Source organism: Chiloscyllium plagiosum, unplaced genomic scaffold (assembly GCF_037043375.1).
Source record: "Chiloscyllium plagiosum isolate Xiang-an unplaced genomic scaffold, Cpla_swu_hap1 HiC_scaffold_15, whole genome shotgun sequence".
Taxonomy (NCBI): Eukaryota; Metazoa; Chordata; class Chondrichthyes; order Orectolobiformes; family Hemiscylliidae; genus Chiloscyllium; species Chiloscyllium plagiosum.
The window spans coordinates 70,948,869-70,967,529 of NW_028270153.1; the positions used below are offsets into that span (position 1 = coordinate 70,948,869).

Consider the following 18,661-nt stretch of genomic DNA (forward strand, 5'->3'; position numbering starts at 1 on the left):
TGAACGGAGGTACAGTTGCAATGCTTAAGGCATTTGGATAAGTTCATGAATAGGAAAGATTTGGAAGGATTTGAGCCAAATGCAGGCAGTTGGCACTTGTTTAGTTTGGGACCATGGTTGGCATGGGCTAGTTTGGCTGAAGGACCTGTTTCTATGCTGTATGTCTCTAGGATTAGACTCTATAGACTGATTATGATTTTCCAACATTCTTTAGAATCTAGAAGCTTTCCAGCAGATTGGGATCTAACATTGTATTCAAGAAAGGCAGAGAGAGGGAAAGCTGGGAAATACAGATCTTTTAGCCTCACATTGTTTATGCAAAATTGCAGCCTGTTAACAAAGCACTGAGAAGATCACAATGTTCAGACTTAGTTAAAATGATTTTATTAATTATTTGAGTCCATTACAAACCAGAATACTGTTGGTAATCACTCACGTATATGATTGTCCACCTAGGAAATTCTGTGGTCATGGTTTCCGTGAGTATTTACGTGAGTTATGAGTCCGTTCGTAGAGCTGCATGTTTGGCAGGTGTTTCCAGCAGGTGAAAATATACTTTGGCCTTGAGATCGTTGGCTTTCCTTTCTGTGGTTCCTTTTCAGTATTTCCTCTTGCCGTCGAGTGTTCTCGAAGGATTGTGTTGCTTCGTAGAGGAGTTTCCTCCAAGTTGATTTTTTTCTGAATGAATGTTTCTGTCCCGTACAATTGATGAAGATAGCGAATAAGCCCTGCTCCTCCAAGTTTGAAAATCTATGCTGGAATCCTGTGCACTCCTGCAGCTTTTCCATTATTTGTGTGCCGAATGGAGGCTTCAACGTCAGCCGCACTGGTTGGGAGTCCGAGATCATCTTTTGAGGAGTTGGGGGATTTCCGCAAAAACGTATTTATTGACAATGATATCATAGTTGAGGACTTCTTTGAAGCATCCTCTCTATCAATAGCTGATTTTTTTTCTGTTTCTCAAGAGTGCCATATTTATTCTGCACTGGTTGAGGCCAGGGGTATTGTGTCCACATGTTGCTTCCGTGCTACTGAGGAAACCCTGGGCATTGTGCTTATTGGCAAAGAGTTGAAACTCCTTAGCTTTCCAAAACCACAATTGGTTCTTGATTTCCCTAACTTTTCTTTGTAACTCCACCTTTGTTAGATGAGTTCTCATCTTTGCCTTGCTGGTGATGTTTCACCAGGCATGGAGAGCCTTCCTCTTTCCATAAACCAGCTACATAAAGGGAAACCAGTGGATGATTTTCAAAAGGCACCACAAAAAGATAATGTGGTATTCAAGGTAACAGCTTATGGAGTTGACAACTAATATATCAATCAAGATACAAGATTGGTAAATGGATAGGAAGTAGAGTAAGGATAAATTGAACACTTTGGGTTGGCAGTTTGTAATGAGAGGAATGGTGCAAGGATCAGTTTTGGAACCTCAGCTATGTAATTAATGACTTGGATCAAGAGACTGAGAATGTATTTAATGGTATAAAACTAGGTGGAATGTCAGATGAACATGGCATAATGAGACTGGAAAAAGAGAGTGAAAAATTTGAGTTTAGTCACAGATGGAGTACAATGTGAGAAATATGAGATAATTCAGTTTGGTATTAAAATAGAAAAGTATTGTTCTTATAAGGTATGATACTCAAAGACTTAGGTGAATACAGAAAACCAATTTGCAATAACAGTAAACAGTTAGGATGACAAATTGGTCATAGAAGACAGAGGGTGGTTGTGAAAAGGGGTAGTTTTCTGACTGAATGGCAGTGATGTTCTGACAGTGATACTCTACAAGGGTCAGTGTTGGGGTCTCTTGTTTGTAAGATATATAAATTATTTGGATGGAAATGTGGGTGGTCTGATTAGTAAATTTGCAGATGGCATCAAAATTGGAGGAGTTGTCCACATTGAAGAAGGTTTTCTAAGGATGCAGCAGAATATCGATCAGTTAGAAAGTTGAGTGGAGAAATGGCAGATGGAGTTTAAACTGGACAAGAGTGAGGCGATGCATTTTAGGTCAAATGCAAAAGGAAACTCTACCATAAATGACAATACCCTTGGAGCATTCATATTCGGAGGGATTTTAGGGTGTAAGTCCATAGCGACCCGAGAGTGGCAACATAAGTGACAAAGGAAGTAAAGAAGGCGAACGGCATGCTTGCCTTCCAACGATTGGAGGATTGAATGTAAAAATGGGCATGTTGCAGCTGTATGAAACTTTAATTTGGCCACATTTGGAGTACAGTAGCACCTTGACTTATGAACTTAATCCGTTCTGGGACCCAGTTCGCGAACCGAAAAGTTCGCGAACTGAATCAATTTTTCCCATTGCTCGGATAGCGTAAGAATGCTTGGACGGCTGTTCACAGCGCACGCGCCAAAGACGAACTGAATGAGATCACGTGGGACCCAAGAGCTTTTGTGTTCAACAAGTGCGTAGCAAAGCAGAACAATGAGACCACGTGGTTGCACACTTCTTTCTCTGTCCATATTTGTGTCTTGTCTTTGTTTGTGCAGGAATGCAGAAGGATTAAAGTACAGCTTGCAGTTTAAAGTAGCAATTCATTTTTCATTTTTTGCCATTAGTAGAAGATTAGTTTGGCTACAAAAAAATTATTACTTGCTTGTTCATGACATAAACATGGTGTGTATTTTTCTAACCTGAATTAGGTAGGTAAATTGGGCAATTGGGTAATTTAATTAATTTTCATATCTGTGATGATGCCAGAATACTTGTACTTAGGAATGCGATCCTGTACAGAGGTTTTATTTTAAAGAGCCAACAGACAAACATTTCTAGTACTTAATGGCTGCTGTAAATTGTACTACATTGTTACCACTTGCTTGCAAATCGACTTGTGAATGGACTCAAGAATGGAAACTGTTTGCACCCAAAACTGCATGTAGAATAGAAAAGTAAGTAGAAGATACAAATATTAAATTGTCAAGACCATCTAGATACAGAGCACAGTATGAAAGGAAACTTTAACAAGAGAAATGAGGACGGAAGTCTGCATGTAATACCTATCTGGGGAAGCATGGCACGTTCATTGTTTTCTAATTACATGACAATCATTTGGAACTTGCTAAAACAAAAGTGGTGATTTGTACATTTATATGGTATAAAATAAATTAGTTTAAGGAATTGTCTCAAATGTTGTTGTTTTCCAGCATTACACAGCTTCCTTTCAGAGAGTTTGAAGGAATTCAAAACATTCAAGCATCCGGTTCAGATTACAGGTTATTGTGACTGGTGCATCCCATTGTGATCAAATTAATTCAGAGGATGTGCACATCATTGGCAGAGCAGAATTGTTGTTTCATAATTGCTCTTGAGAAGTTGGTGTTGATCTGTTTCCTTGAATCACTAGGCTGAAGCTTCTTGTGACCAATAAAATGCTCTCTCTTTGATCCGTTTGTCCTACAAATTTTCCATTTCATGTTTAGTTTCAAGTACTTTATTATACCATCTGGTGTGGTTCATGGCATACTGGTATGTTGAATTGTACCTGAAACATTGCCTACATCCTGATAATTTCTGGGGTTCATTCTCTTCTTCTAAAGTCCAAATTCTTTTTGCTTCTCGATTATCAATCGCACTTCCGTCCTCATTTCTCTTGTTAAAGTTTCCTTTCATACTGTGCTCTGTATCTAGATGGTCTTGACAATTTAATATTTGTATCTTCTACTTACTTTTGTATGCCATTTGCCCCTTTTTTTTCTACAAACATTGCTGGAAAGAAATGAATTCCTCAAACTTTTTCTTTAGTGCCTGAGTGTATGTTTATCTTCAAATTTAATACCTGTCAAGACAAGAAGTATGTCCATAGTCAATATTTTCATACAATCCATTAACTTGACTACCAGTGCAGATTATGGAATTTCCAAATAAAATTCTTGCTGTTTTGCATTCTGTCTGCTGAATTCCATCATGTATTCTTCCTAGGTATTTCTACATTATCAAAATTTGACCACACGCCATAAGCAGTCAATGAATCATTTTGGTATTCAACAAAGTTAACCTGTCAAAACACTCCTTGTTCAAATGATCAAGTTCCAACTTCAAAATGCCGCTTGTTGAAAGGCCTATGGCCATAGGAATAGGGCTCCCTCGGGCTATACATTAGCATGAAGTGAACTTTATAAATATTGAGTGTAATTATAAATACAGTGAGTAAGCAATGTACAACGTTGGAGCAACTGAGTTGTAATGACTGTGTGCTTTGTACACTAAGCATAAATTTTATGAATAAAGCATACATTTGGAAAAAAAATTGAGTTGTTGCTTAAATTGTTTTATAGTTGGTTAGATAGGAGAGCCGGAGTAGGCCATATGACCCTTTAAATATGATGGCTGATCTGATTGTGGTCTCAACTCCACTTTCCTGTTCCTCACTCTGTAACCCTTGATTCTGTTTTCTGTCAAAAGTCTATTCAACGCAGAATAAATTCAATGATTCAACCTCCTTTATTTTCTGAGAAGGAAAATTGCACAGATTGCTGACTCTCAAAATCTTTTTCATCTCCATCATAAAATCGAGACTTCCACTTCATCTGTGTCCCCCTAGTTCTCCTCTCTATATTCCTTTCAAATTCCCTCAAGCTTTTGTATGCTTCAGTATAACCACTACTTGTTCTTCTAAGCTGCATTGTGGAAACTGGTGAACCTGTTTTCATATGATAAGCCCTTCATCCCAGGAATGAGTTGGGCTTAATCTCATCTGAATTAGTTTCTAATACAATTATACCATTCCTCAAATAAGCCCATATTTAGTCACCACTCCAGGAGTATTCTCAAAGCCTTGTATTGTAGCGGTAAGGTGAAGGGAGGTGATGCATTAGCGGTACTATCATGAAACTATTCGTGCAGAGACCCAGGTAATGTTCCTGAGACCTGTGTTCGAATCCCATGGCTGATGGCGGAATTTGAATTCAGCAAAAATGTGGAATTGAGAGTCTAATTTTGACCTTGAAACTGTTACTAATTGTCAAAAAGCTATCTGGTTCACTAATGTTCTTTAGGGAAGGAAGTTGCCAACCTCATCCAGTCTGGTTTACATGTGACTTCAGACCCATAGCAATGTGTTTGACTGTTTACTGTGGTAATTAGGGATAGGCAGCAAATGCAGGCCTAGCCAGGGATGGCCACATTCTATGAATGAGTAAAAAACAATCCTGCTTCTGTTAATGAAAGTGAGTTTTGAGAAGATTTGTAGCTCAGGTTGAGGTTCTGGATGTAGGTTTGCTCATTGAGCTGGAAGGTTCATTTTCAGATGTTTCGTCACCATACTTGGTAACATCTTCAATGAGCCTCTGGGCAAAGCGCTGTTGATGATTCCTGCTTTCTATTTATGTTCACTAAAGAGGAGGAAAACAACAACAAACTGCCATTTCTAAATGTCACAGAGCGAACAGTCATTGGGGAACTTCAAACCAGCGCCTACAGGAAAACAACACATACGGACAAAATATTGAACAACAGAAGCAGTCACCCTCATATCCACAAAAGAAGCTGCATCAGAACATTATTTCAATGAGCCACCACATACTGCAGCACAGAGGAACTACCCAGAGCAGAGGAAAATCACTTATACAATAGATTCAAAAAGAACGGGTACCCAATGAACACAGTCTGTAGATTTCTCAGCAACAAACCCAAACAAGCAGACAAAACACATCCAGAAACCTTAACCACTCTTCCCTTCATTAAAGACATCTCAGAAATGACTGCCAGACTACTCAGACCCCAAGGCATCATGGTGGCCCACAAACCCACCAACACACTAAAACAGCAGCTAATGAACTTGAAAGACCCTGTACAGACAACAAGCAAAACTAATGTCATTTACAAAATACCATGCAAGGACTGTAACAAACACTACATTGGACAAACAGGCAGAAAACTAGCCACCAGAATACATGAACACCAACTAGCCACAAAACGATACGACCCTTTGTCAGTAGTATCCTTACATACGGATGAGGAAGGACACCACTTCGACTGAGACAACACATCCATCCTAGGACAAGCCAAACAGAGACCCACGCGAGAATTCCTAGAAGCATGGCATTCCAAGCAGAACTCTATCAATAAACATATTGACTTGGACACGATTTACCACCCTCTGAGAAAAAGAACAGGAAATAACATTACAGGAAATGACATCACCAACCCAAAGAAACCCAAACCTATAAATAGAAAGCAGGAATCATCAGTGCTTCGTCCTGAGGCTCACTGAAGATGTTACCTAGTATTGTGAAGAAACGTCCGAAAATGAACCTTCCAACTGTGGTGTAAAATTCCAAGCAGTGGAATGTGGTGAAACGGTTAAAAATTATGTCCCAATACATGTGTGAATCTAACCGGAATGGAGGTGTTGCTTAGTCCCGTGTGAATCTTCTTATCTGTATGTAACCAGAATGGAATGTGTTTTTTAGCCTTGCTCTGCTGTTCACATGAATGTTTATATCTGGAAGGGAGTATATCAGCTGGAAAAGTCTCCAGTTCGGTGAGTCTGCTCCGGGGTTACGTTTAACCGCCGAGCGTGGGTTGTTGGCAACCGCTCTACGAGAACTGACGGCTCCCAGTTTTTGTAACATGTGGAGTGAGTATAAGCCAGACCCGTTGTGCGACACTGCGGGGAATAAAATGCCCATATTCTAGCAGTCTCGCCTCTTGGTCGTTTGTTCTGTGTCAGACTACTCTCCTACGAACCTGACCTTGAGAATTTTTTTTAAACACCAACTCAGCGAGCGAACCTACATCCAGTTAATGAAAGTACTAAGGACATACATTGTCTTAACTTTAGTAAGAAAGTAATCCAAGTCCACATAGTTACTATTTTCCTTCCTTGTTCTTTTAGGTTCAGTTTCAGAGAATAGTGGATAAATCTACTTTGAAGCTTCACATTTTGACTCAACCATCCTCTGCTGTTAATGCAGTACAGAAAAAGATAAAACAGAGTTCAGGTCCACACTTTTTAGTGACAGCTTTATTTCAGATAACCACATTGCATATAACTCTCACCACATTCGTGACTATATTTTTACAACCCGTGCTCACCAAATTAATCATTTAACTAATTTATCTATCGCCTGTTCCTTGCTCCTTAAGTCTCAAGTATACCTTCAGACAGTAATGAGTAATAACAGTGAACGTTCTGCAATCATAGCAAATATCCGCACTTCAAACCTAATGATGAACTTGAAGATGGTTGGGCCTAAGACCACTTCAATGATATTTTGGAGTTGAGATAATTGGGGTTCAACAACCAATGCCCTCTGTGTGTTAACAATAACTTCAAGAAGAGGTTTTTCCTTGTTTCCCAGGGACTTTGATTTTGCTTAAGCTCACAACAACTTATAGTCCAACAGGTTTATTTGGAATCAAGATCAGTTACCCTCCGGTGACCTCCAGAATTCTGTTCTTTTGTCCGTGTTTGGATCACGGCTGTGATGAGGACGAGAGTTGAGTACCATGGAGGGACCTAAGTTGAGCAGCAGTGAGTTGGTACTTGCCATGCAAGGGTAGAATTGCCACGTTCCTACTGGATTATAGGACAGCTGTCTCATTGGATAGAGAGATGATTTGGTGGTGGTTTAACCTAATGGTCCGGTCGACCCAGCTAACTGACCTCTTCTTGCTAAGTAAGTGATTGGGCATATCTTGACAATTGTTTTGTATTGTTGGATAGATGCCCAGTTGCCTATATATGCAAGGCAGATGCCAGAACACTTAGAGATATATGTAAGGGAAGAATTGGCAAGCTGGGCCTCTTATGTCTTCAAAAACAAAGGCTAATCGAGATCTTTTAAAATTAGGAAATGTTTTGATTTGAGGTATAGTATGTTTCCTATTTTGGGGAAGATCACTGCAAAAGGTCATCAATATATGGTTCTCACCAAGAAATCCACTTGGGAATTCAGAAGAAACTTTCTTCGAAATGTATCAATGCATTTGTGGGAAGTTTGCCAAACTGTGAGAGAGAGAAAGGGAGTGGGCCATGATCGAAGTTTAACTGAAGAATGATACATGAAAGCTTCAATGGAGCATAAGTACCGGCATAGACTGGTGAGATGCCCTAGCTTCTTTGAGGCATGCATTCCAAGTATTGCTACGAATAACACCATACTGCTTTAGGGTCGGGTTATAGGTATGCTCCTTCCCACCTGCAGAGCAGGCTCAGGAATGGTGAAGCTTTGACATTGGCTGTATGGTATAATTTGGTGACTATGATAGTGTCCGGCTTTTAGTTGACTAGGCTGTAGGGTAGCCTTCTAATTTTGGCACAAGTCTCAGCTATTACTGAAGTGGTTTCCACACAGGAATGGTTACTGTGTGGAATGAACTGCCAGAGGAAGTGGTGGATGTAGGTACAGCTGCAATCCTTAAGCGTTTGGATAATATCCTCGATAGGAAAAGACTGGAGGGATATGAGTCAATTGCAGGCATGTGGGACTAGATTAGTTTGGGATCATGATTGGCATGGACTAGTTGGATTGGAGGGTCTGTTTCCATGCTGTATGACTCTCAGACTCTATAGACTTGTGGATCAATTGGGGGTGTGTAGTCATTGCTATTTCTAAAGTTTCGGCCAATGCCGGTTGGTCTGTCTGATTGTATTTGATTTTCCTTGAGTGGTTTGATACAATTGAATGAATATTTTGATGAGATTTCTCTCAGGGCAGATGCAGCAGGAACCGAGTTGTCGGCGATGTATGTTTAAATTTTCTTTATTGAAGAAATTTAATTAAGTGCATTGCCCCCTTAAAGTATTTACATGAATGCAGTACCTTAAAGTGGCTGACTTGCCACCTGCATGGGACATTTGGGTTATTGGATAGCTAGATGGAACTTTGGAATGGGAAATGTGGTTGAAGAGGGATGGCCAAAACTGTGATTGATGTGATTTACTTGTGACCAATTTGATTTGGATTTTTCAATTTTGTTAATTTAGGACAATTTAGTAAATTAAAGCCTTTTTGTAAATGTTTGTTTTGGGATATTCGTTTTGAGGTGTGTAGTAGGTGTCATTCTCCTCTTGTGCACAAACTTGGTTGTGCTTTATTTGCATAAATTTGTTTTTTTTTCAGGTTGACAAAAATGCTGCATTAATTGCTCGCTGGAACTACTGTGCGATCAGTCAGAGACCTCTGAGGAAACCCATAGTCGCTTGTGAACTTGGCAGGTAGGAGTTAACTTAGGGTATAGTCAATTGGGCATGTTCATCAATTGTCTTCCATTCAAAATGCGTTATAGGTGGGATTTTTGTACACTTATTGATACCTGTCTCTGATGTCTGTCTATGATTATTTTCCTGCTATGCAATTCTTAGCCAAAGATTCTAAATGGAATTTTTGTAGTAGTGGTGCCAAGAATGGTGTACTCCTCACGATTCATTGACTGAAATAATTAGGATTCTGTCCTTGCTGATGCTGAGGAATTTTAAAACTTAGAAATGCAGGATTAAATGGGGCATGTGTCAAGAGGTGTTGGAAATTCTGGAAAGGGTGAAAATAGATGAGTACCCTGGGCCTGATGGCATTTATCCTAGGATTCTCTGGGAAGCAAGGGAGGAGATTGCAGAGCCATTGGCCTTGATTTTTATGTCCTTGCTGTCTACAGGAGTAGTGCCAGAAGATTGGAGGCTAGCAAATGTGGTTCCCTTGTTTAAGAAGGGGAGTAGGGATAACCCTAGTAACTATAGGCCGGTGAGTCTCACTTCTGTTGTGGGCAAAGTCTTAGAGAGAATTGTAAGGGATAGGATTTATGAATATCTGGATAGGAATAATGTGATCAAGGATAGTCAGCATGGTTTTGTGAAGGGCAGGTCGTGCCTCACAAACCTTATTGAATTCTTTGAGAAGGTGACTAAGGAGGTGGATGAGGGGAAAGCGGTAGATGTGGTGTATATGGATTTTAGTAAGGCATTTGATAAGGTTCCCCATGGTAGACTACTGCAAAAAATACGGAGGTATGGCATTGAGGGTGAGTTGGAGGTTTGGATTAGGAGTTGGCTGGCTGGAAGAAGACAGAGGGTAGTAGTTGATGGCAAAGGTTCATCTTGGAGTGCCGTCACTAGCGGTGTTCCGCAAGGATCTGTTTTGGGACCATTGCTGTTTGTCATTTTTATAAATGACCTGGAGGAGAGGTTAGAAGATTGGGTGAGCAAGTTTTGCGGATGATACGAAAGTCGGAGGAGTTGTAGACAGTGAGGAAGGATGTGGCAGGTTACAGCGGGATATAGATAAGCTGCAGAATTGGGCAGAAAGGTGGCAAATGGAGTTCAATGTAGCTAAGTGTGAGATGATTCACTTTGGTAAGAGTAACAAAAAGATGGGGTACTGGGCTAATGGTTGGATACTTGGTAGTGTGGATGAGCAGAGGGATCTTGGTGTCCATGTACACAGATCTTTGAAAGTTGCCACCCAGGTAGATAGTGCGGTGAAGAAGGCATATGGCGAACTGGCTTTTATTGGTAGAGGAATTGAGTTCCGGTGTCCTGAGGTCATGTTGCAGTTCTAGAAGACTCTGGTGCGGCTACATCTGGAGTATTGTGTGCAGTTTTGGTCGCCATACTATAGGAAGGATGTGGAGGCACTGGAACGGGTGCAGAGGAGGTTTACCAGGATATTGCCTGGTATGGTAGGAAGATCGTATGAGGAAAGGCTGAGGCACTTGGGGTTGTTTTCATTAGAGAAAAGAAGGTTTAGGGGTGACTTGATAGAGGTGTACAAGATGATTAGGGGTTTAGATAGGATCGACAGTGAGAATCTCTTTCCACGTATGGAGTCAGCTATTACAAGGGGGCATAGCTTTAAGTTAAGGGGGGTAGGTATAGGACAGATGTTAGGGGTAGGTTCTTTACTCAGCGAGTCGTGAGTTCATGGAATGCCCTGCCAGTAGCAGTGGTGGACTGTCCCTCATTATGGGCATTTAAGCGGGCATTGGATAGGCATATGGAGGTAGTGGTCTAGTATAGGTTAGGTGGGTTTGGATCGGCGCAACATCGAGGGCCGAAGGGCCTGTACTGCGTTGTATTCTTCTATGTTCTATGTTTTTGTTTCTGCTGTCTAGCATCCATGTGGTCCTGTCTTGTACGTTCCCTTGATTGCAACCGCATTTTTAGGTATTCTAGGTGCTGTTCCTCGCACACCTTCCTCTACACCTTGTTGAGCCAGGAGGAGTGAAGCATATGCTGGGAAATGAGATGACAGGTTCTGGTTGAATACAGTTTTGTTACTGATGTCATACAGTGCCTGATGGATGTCAGATATTAAGATGTGTGTTAGTTCACATCTATTATCTGCTCAGGATACTTGCAATCTGGCATGCTTTCCTTGGATAGGTTTGGAAGCTACCCATTGTGACTGGACCAGAGGGGACCCCATTGTGTCAAGGCTGATTAGGAAAGTTTCTGTACTTTTTCCAGGAGTATATTGACTTCTTTGAATGTTTTTGAGTACGTTTTTTGTTTTTTCTGGGTTTCTATAAATCTATGAAAGAATTGATTGAGATCTTTGACTCAATTTGCAGTCTTCGCAGTCATCCCAGTTAGACGTCCATGATTATTTGGAGCTGGATGTCTTGATAATCCCACTGAAATGCAATACAAAAATAAAATTATCTTTTGGACAGCTTCAGTTGTCCTTTTATTTCAACGGTTTAAAATCAATTTGCGTTTCCTTTCCAAGTTCAACTCCTTATATTTCTAACTGCAATTCTATATCTGATGCTTAGAGTTTGGGATTGACGCTCTGTTTGACTGATCACTTTTTACATTTTAGATTGTACAACAAAGATGTTGTCATTGAATATTTATTGGACACATCTCCAGAGAAATGCATTATAGAGACTGCAGCACACATTAAGAACCTTAAGGTGAGTCTATCACTTGATAACTTAACAATGCATAGCCATAATGCTGATTATCTATTCTTGTTCAATTCTTTGTGGATGTTAGTGTCACAGTCCTTGAGCCACTACAGTCCAGTTGCGCCTCCTATTGGGAATGGGGTTCTAGGATTTTGACCCAGTGATAGCAAGCAAACAGCAGTACAGTTGTAAGACAGGAGCTGTAAAACTTGACCTTGCAGGTAGTGGCGTAATTTCTTTTGTTGCCAGCCCCTAAGCAGGGCTTTTCAAGGGTTTGAGTGAAGCAGTGACTTAATTAAGAAACAACTGAAACTGGATACCTATTAAGTGACTCTGGCCTTTTGTGTTAGATTGGGGGATGTGTATTGAGATGGATAGAAAATTGGTTGACAGAGAGGAATCAAAAGAATTTATGGGTCCTTTTAAAATTGGAAGGCAGTGGGGTGCCACAGGGATCGGTGCGAGGACCCCAGCTATTCACAATATATATCAATGATTTGGATGGGGGAACAAAATGTAACATTTGAATGGGTATATGAATAGGGAGGGTTTGGAGGGATTTGGGCCGGGTGCTGACAGGTGGGACTAGATTGAGTTGGGATATCTGGTCAGCATGGACGGGTTGGACAGAAGGGTCTGTTTTCGTGCTATACACCTCTATGACTCTCATATCAAGTTGGGTGGGAGGGTGAATTCTGATGGTGCAGAGATCCTTCAGCATGTTCTGGACAGGTTGTGTGAGTGGGCATATCAATGGCAGATGCAGTGTAATTTGGATAAGTGCAAGGTTATTCACTTTGGAAGTAAAAAAGAAGAAGGCACATTACCACCTGAATGGCTGTAAAGTGGGAGAGGGAAGTGTACACTGGGATCTGGGTGTCCTTCTGTGCCAGTCGCTGAAGGTAAGCATGCAAGTGCAGCAGGCAGTAAAGAAGCAAAGTGGTATGTTGGCCTTCATTGCAAGTGATTTCAAGTACAGGCTGATTCCCGGGATGGTGGGACTGACGTGTGAGGAGAGATTGACTAGGTTAGGATTATTTTCACTGGAGTTAAGATGAGTGAAGGGGGAACCTCATAGAGACTTAAATTCTAACAGGACCAGGCAGGGTAGATGTAGGGATGGTGTTCCCAAAGGTGGGTGCGTCCAGAACCAGGGGTCACAGTCTGAGAATTTGGAGTGGACCATTTAGGACGGAGATGAAGAGCCATTTCTTCACCCAAAGTGTGGTGAGCCTGTGGAATTCGTGAACACAGGAGGTCGTTGATGCTAAATGTGTATTCAGGAGGCGGCTAGATATAGCATTTGGGGCGAACGGGACCAAAGATTATGGGGAGAAAGCAGGATTAGGTTATTGAGTTGGATGATCGGCCATGATCGTGATGGTTGGCGGAGCAGGCTCAAAGGGACGGTTGGCGGTTTCCTGCTCCTACTCCTACTTTGTGTTTCCGTGAGTACAAATTCGAATGGAATGCCAGAGTTAAATGATTCAAGGAGTTAAGCAAAGGAAGGGAAAGAAGTATTTGTTGCTTTTGTTTTTGCCTAAGCCTTTTCACTTTAAAGGAATTGGTTCTTGCTCTTGAACAGGACAAGTAACTGGTTTAATTGGTAAATATCTGGTAAGTGATTAAAGTTTATTCCTAAGGTTGGAAATAGTACAGCTGGTGGTAAGGCTAATACAATGTATAAAAGCATAATTAAGCATAAAGTTAAAAATAATAAATATGTAATTTCATAGAGCTCCTTGAGTATGGCAGGATATATAATGTGTCATGGTTGCAGCAGTTCCCAAACTCCAATTTGAGTAAATATTGACTACCCAAGTGTTTGAAGTTCAGGTTGCTTTATCTCAGAATTTGAACTGCAGACAGTGTAATATATCAATGAGGGATTCTTAGTACTAGGAGGTAGCCACACCTCTCAGAATTGGATTGTTTGATTCAGTCAGTGTTCAGGGGCAGGAGTGTATGACTGAATGAGGCAGGTAAGGGGACTCAGGGCAGTGCTGCAAGAACCTCAGCCCTTGCAATGATCCAATGAGTTTAAGATGATTTCATTTTAGGTGAGAGTGAGGGCTGCAAGATGAATGAGTATCCGAATATGGTCACATGCTGCCATATAAGCCACTTGAGGAGGTGAGGAGGTAAGGAGGAAGGTGGTAGAGGATAAAATAGAAGGTTTGAGACTGTTCTCTACAAAAACTATGAATCCCATTGGAACCAGGCTGGTGTTTTTATCAACTGTACAATTAGAGAGGCAAGAGAATTGTACAGACTTTATCTTGGATTGTGGACTGAACAAGACAGGGCTATTTAACAACAAATAACTGAGAAAGGAATTGCTGTACTTTTAAAAAGCAAGTTACTGAAACTCATTGTGGCTTGTGTTCACTCCGTTGTTTTTCAAGTAGTGAGGAATGGTGTAAGAGGAGACAGCTTGCTACCAGGATATGTGTACATTTGTCACAGGTTGCTGATTTGGAGGAAGTTTGACCAGTTGTAGATACCAAAGGACAGTTTGACAACAGCTCTATGATTCCTGGGCGATTCAGAAGTTTGTGACTCTGATATAGCGAGATGCCATTACACCTCTGGAAAGGGAGGTGATGTTTTTCACTTTGCCTCGTGGTCACCCTCCATACTCGCACTTCCCCGCACACTCAACAATATGTCAGAAACTTGACAACTTGTGAACTAGTTGCTCTGTGCCTTCTGTGAAGAAGTGAACATTTGTGAAAGCAAGGGTCAGACAACTGAAGGACCTGGGGAAACAAAAGAAGCAAGGTTTGTGTAAAGATTTGTAGCTTGTTGCGGGTTGCAGTTGTTGTAGGTATGTTCACTGAGCTGAGAAGTTGGTTTGCAGACATTTCATCCCCTTTCTCAGTGATGCCCTCTGTGCTCTGGAGCCTCCTGTGAAACGCTGCTATACTGTTGGGTGGTTGGAATTTATTTGGCTTCATTCTTGGTGCTTCTGGTTGCTGGTTTCAGTTGTTTGTTGCAGTGGTCGCTGTATCCCATCTCATAAACTGGAAAAAAGAACTTAAACAAAAACTAAAATTTCTAAACGTGGATCCAAACACTCCATACAATCATCACAGGAATTCCTGGACAACATCAAGAACATAAACATAGACAAGGACAAAACTATAGTTTCATTTGATGTAATGGACTGTTTATTTCAGTTGACAAAACCTTGGCTAATGTTTCCTTGGCTAATCTCCTGGATAAAACACAATAGATGACATGACAGGGGACCAATCAACAGGACTGCATACTTAAACTACTGGACTTGTGCTTGACAATGCTGTTTAATTCAGCAGCCAAATATATGAACAAATCAATGGGCACCTATGGACTCTCCCATCTCCAGGCTCATAGTAGAAGCTGTGATGCAAAGACGAGAACTTTGGATCAGATATATGGATGACACATTTATAATAATTAAAAGAACAGAAATTGAAGGCATACATCAAATTAGCAACACCATGCTCACAGTGATCAAATTTACTCGAGAGGATGAAGTTAACAATCAACTCCCATTTGTTGATGTGATGGTAAAAAAGAATACAGAATGGGGAATGCATAACAAAAGTTTTCAGAAAAGCACACACAGACCAGGTCCTGAATTTAACAGCAACCACCCAAGCACACACAAGAGCAGCTGCATTAGGACCCTGTTCAAAAGGGCTACAACACAGCAGCACTTCCGATCTGTCAAGAGAGGAAGAAGGACATCTCTACAAAGTCTTTGCCAAGAATGGATATTCCCTCAACTTCATCTGCAGGTGCCTGGCAGACAAACAATGCAACAAGGACATGCCATACGCAATATACTAATCAGTCTACCTTATATAAAAAATAATATCTTGGAACTGACAGCTAGACTTTCCAAACACTCTGATTCATGACAGTACATAAACTGGCAACTGTGCTCCGACAACTCACCAGAACAAAATACCCAACACCTGTCATGTGCAGGGCAAACATGGTATTCAAGATTCCATGTAGGGACTGCACGTATCACTATGGAGGACAACAGATAGACAGTAGCAATCTGCATTCATGAACATCAACTAGCCACTAGACGCCACAAGCTGCTGTCCTTAGTAGCTATACACAGATGCCAAGGAACATACATTTGACTGGGACAACAAAAATAATAGGGCAAGTCGGAGGACAGCTAGAGAATTTCTAGGAGCACTCGTCTATGGTCTCCATCAATAAACACATTGACCTAGGACGATATACTGACCAATGCAACGCATAACCGGAATCAGTGGGAGCGAAGCCAAATAAATTCCAACCAACACAGTACAGCAGCACTTCACAGGAGGCTCCACAGCACTGAGTGTGTCACCTAGAAAGCAGACAAAATCTTTGCAAACCAACTTCCCAGCTCGGCGAACAAACCCACAATGACAACAAACAAAAGGAACCTCATTTGAATCCTGAGGACTGTTGTTATTGAATTATTTTTCCACTCTTTTTTTTCTCCCTCCATACACAACACCAAATTTTTAAAATTTGTTTGTGTGTAGAGGAGTTTTAGAAGGGGGTTAGAGTTTTAACTAGTAGAGATATATGTTGACAATGTTCATAGTTGTTTACCAATGGCTAGAATTTGTACATTTGTATTAAATAGTTAAGTATAGAAATCTGTTCCATTTTACTGTTAATCTGACTTTTAGAAAGGAGACTTTACAGAATTCCAAATGTTTAACTTTTGTGGTGACTCTGGGGCTAGCTCCTCGAACATCCCAGAAGATTCCCCTGGCCTCGGAAACACCATTAGCCATGCGGCTGATGCAGCTACCACCCCCACGCTGATTGATGATGTCACTTCTGCCCCCATCATGGCCACTCCCACAGCCACTTCCGCCCCTCACATCATCGCTGATGCCACACGCTCAGTGACTTCCACCACCCCTACTGCCGTGTCTGCCACCACTTCCGCCCCCACCAGTGCCACTCACCTGCATTCTGCTGACACGCCCCCCACAGACCCCACTGTCACTATCCCCACCCCCCAGAACCCCGAGGGGAACACTACCCCTGCTCATGACTCTACCCCCATTCCCCCCACCATCACACCCACTCCAGGTACTGGCTCCGACCCCACTCCCAGCTCTACACCCACACCAGCTCCCAGCCCTGCCGAGTTTTCACCATCCCTCCAGACCTCCCCCTCACCTGAGGACGATTGATCAGTCCTCAGCAAAGGACTCACCTTCGTCCCCCTCCGTCCACGCATCAATGAATTTAATACACGCCGTGACATCGAACAATTTTTCCGTCGCCTCCGCCTCCGAGCTTACTTTCACAATCAGGATTCCTGCCCATCTTCCGAGGACCCCTTCGCCCACCTCCAACACACTGCATCCACCTGGACACCCCGCGCTGGCCTATTACCTGCCCTCGACCTCTTCATTTCCAACTGCCGCTGGGACATTAACCGCCTCAACCTGTCGACCCCCCTCCCCCACTCCAACCTCCCACCCTCACAACGCGCAGCCCTCCAATCCCTCTGCTCCAATCCCGACCTCACCATCAAGCCAGCGGATAAAAGGGGCGCAGTGGTAGTCTGGCACACTGACCTCTACATCGCTGAAGCCAAACACCAACTCGAGGACACCTCTTCCTACCGCCCCCTTGACCATGACCCCACCCCCCATCACCAAACCATCATCTCCCAGACCATACAGAACCTCATCACCTCAGGAGATCTCCCACCCACAGCTTCCAACCTCATAGTCCGGGAACCCCGCACTGCCCGGTTCTACCTCCTTCCCAAGATCCACAAGCCTGACCACCCTGGCCGACCCATTGTCTCAGCATGCTCCTGCCCCACTGAACTCATCTCTACCTACCTCGACACTGTCCTATCCCCCCCTAGTCCAGGAACTCCCCACATACGTTCGAGACACCACCCACGCCCTCCACCTCCTCCAAGACTTCCGTTTCCCCGGCCCCGAACGCCTCATCTTCACCATGGATATCCAATCCCTCTACACCTCCATCCGCCATGAACAGGGCCTCCAAGCCCTCCGTTTTTCCTCTCCAGACGTTCCCAACAGTACCCCTCCACCGACACTCTCATTCGTTTGGCCGAACTGGTCCTCACCCTTAAGAATTTCTCCTTTGAATCCTCCCACTTCCTCCAGACCAAAGGGCACACGTATGGGCCCCAGCTATGCCTGTCTCTTTGTTTGCTATGTAGAGCAGTTGATCTTCCGTAATTACACCGGCACCACTCCCCACCTCTTCCTCCGCTACATTGATGACTGCATTGGCGCCACCTCGTGCTCCCGCGAGGAGGTCGAGCAATTCATCAACTTCACCAACACATTCCACCCTGACCTTAAATTTACCTGGACTATCTCTGACACCTCCCTCCCCTTCCTGGACCTCTCCATCTCCATCAGTGACGACCGACTTGACACTGATATCTTTTACAAACCCACCGACTCCCACAGCTACCTGGATTACACCTCTTCCCACCCTACCTCTTGCAAAAATGCCATCCCGTATTCCCAATTCCTCCGACTCCGCCGTATCTGCTCCCAGGAGGACCAGTTCCACCATAGAACACACTAGATAGCCTCCTTCTTTAGAGATCGCAATTTCCCTTCCCACGTGGTTAAAGATACCCTCCAACGCATCTCGTCCACATCCTGCACCTCCGCCCTCAGACCCAACCCCTCCAACCGCAACAAGGACAGAACGCCCCTGGTGCTCACCTTCCACCCTACCAACCTTCGCATAAACCAAATCATCCGCCGACATTTCCGCCAC

General features: G+C 42.7%; 1 protein-coding gene, 1 long non-coding RNA gene and 1 pseudogene across 3 annotated transcripts in view; 2 read left to right on the forward strand and 1 right to left on the reverse strand.

The window, feature by feature from the left end:
- Positions 1-18,661, forward strand: part of rtf2 (replication termination factor 2) — a 168,091-nt gene that overhangs the window by 1,955 nt on the left and 147,475 nt on the right. For both annotated transcript variants that reach the window (XM_043676978.2, XM_043676979.2), the window contains exons 2-3: positions 9,091-9,185; positions 11,785-11,878. In XM_043676978.2, coding sequence (XP_043532913.2) covers positions 9,091-9,185; positions 11,785-11,878 — 189 coding nt within the window. The remainder of the gene's footprint in view (positions 1-9,090; positions 9,186-11,784; positions 11,879-18,661) is intronic.
- Positions 803-6,879, forward strand: LOC148147683 (uncharacterized; annotated as a pseudogene).
- Positions 11,007-18,661, reverse strand: part of LOC148147684 (uncharacterized) — a 28,291-nt gene continuing 20,636 nt past the window's right edge. The window contains exon 3 of the long non-coding RNA XR_015759625.1: positions 11,007-11,596. This is a non-coding gene — a long non-coding RNA (uncharacterized LOC148147684). The remainder of the gene's footprint in view (positions 11,597-18,661) is intronic.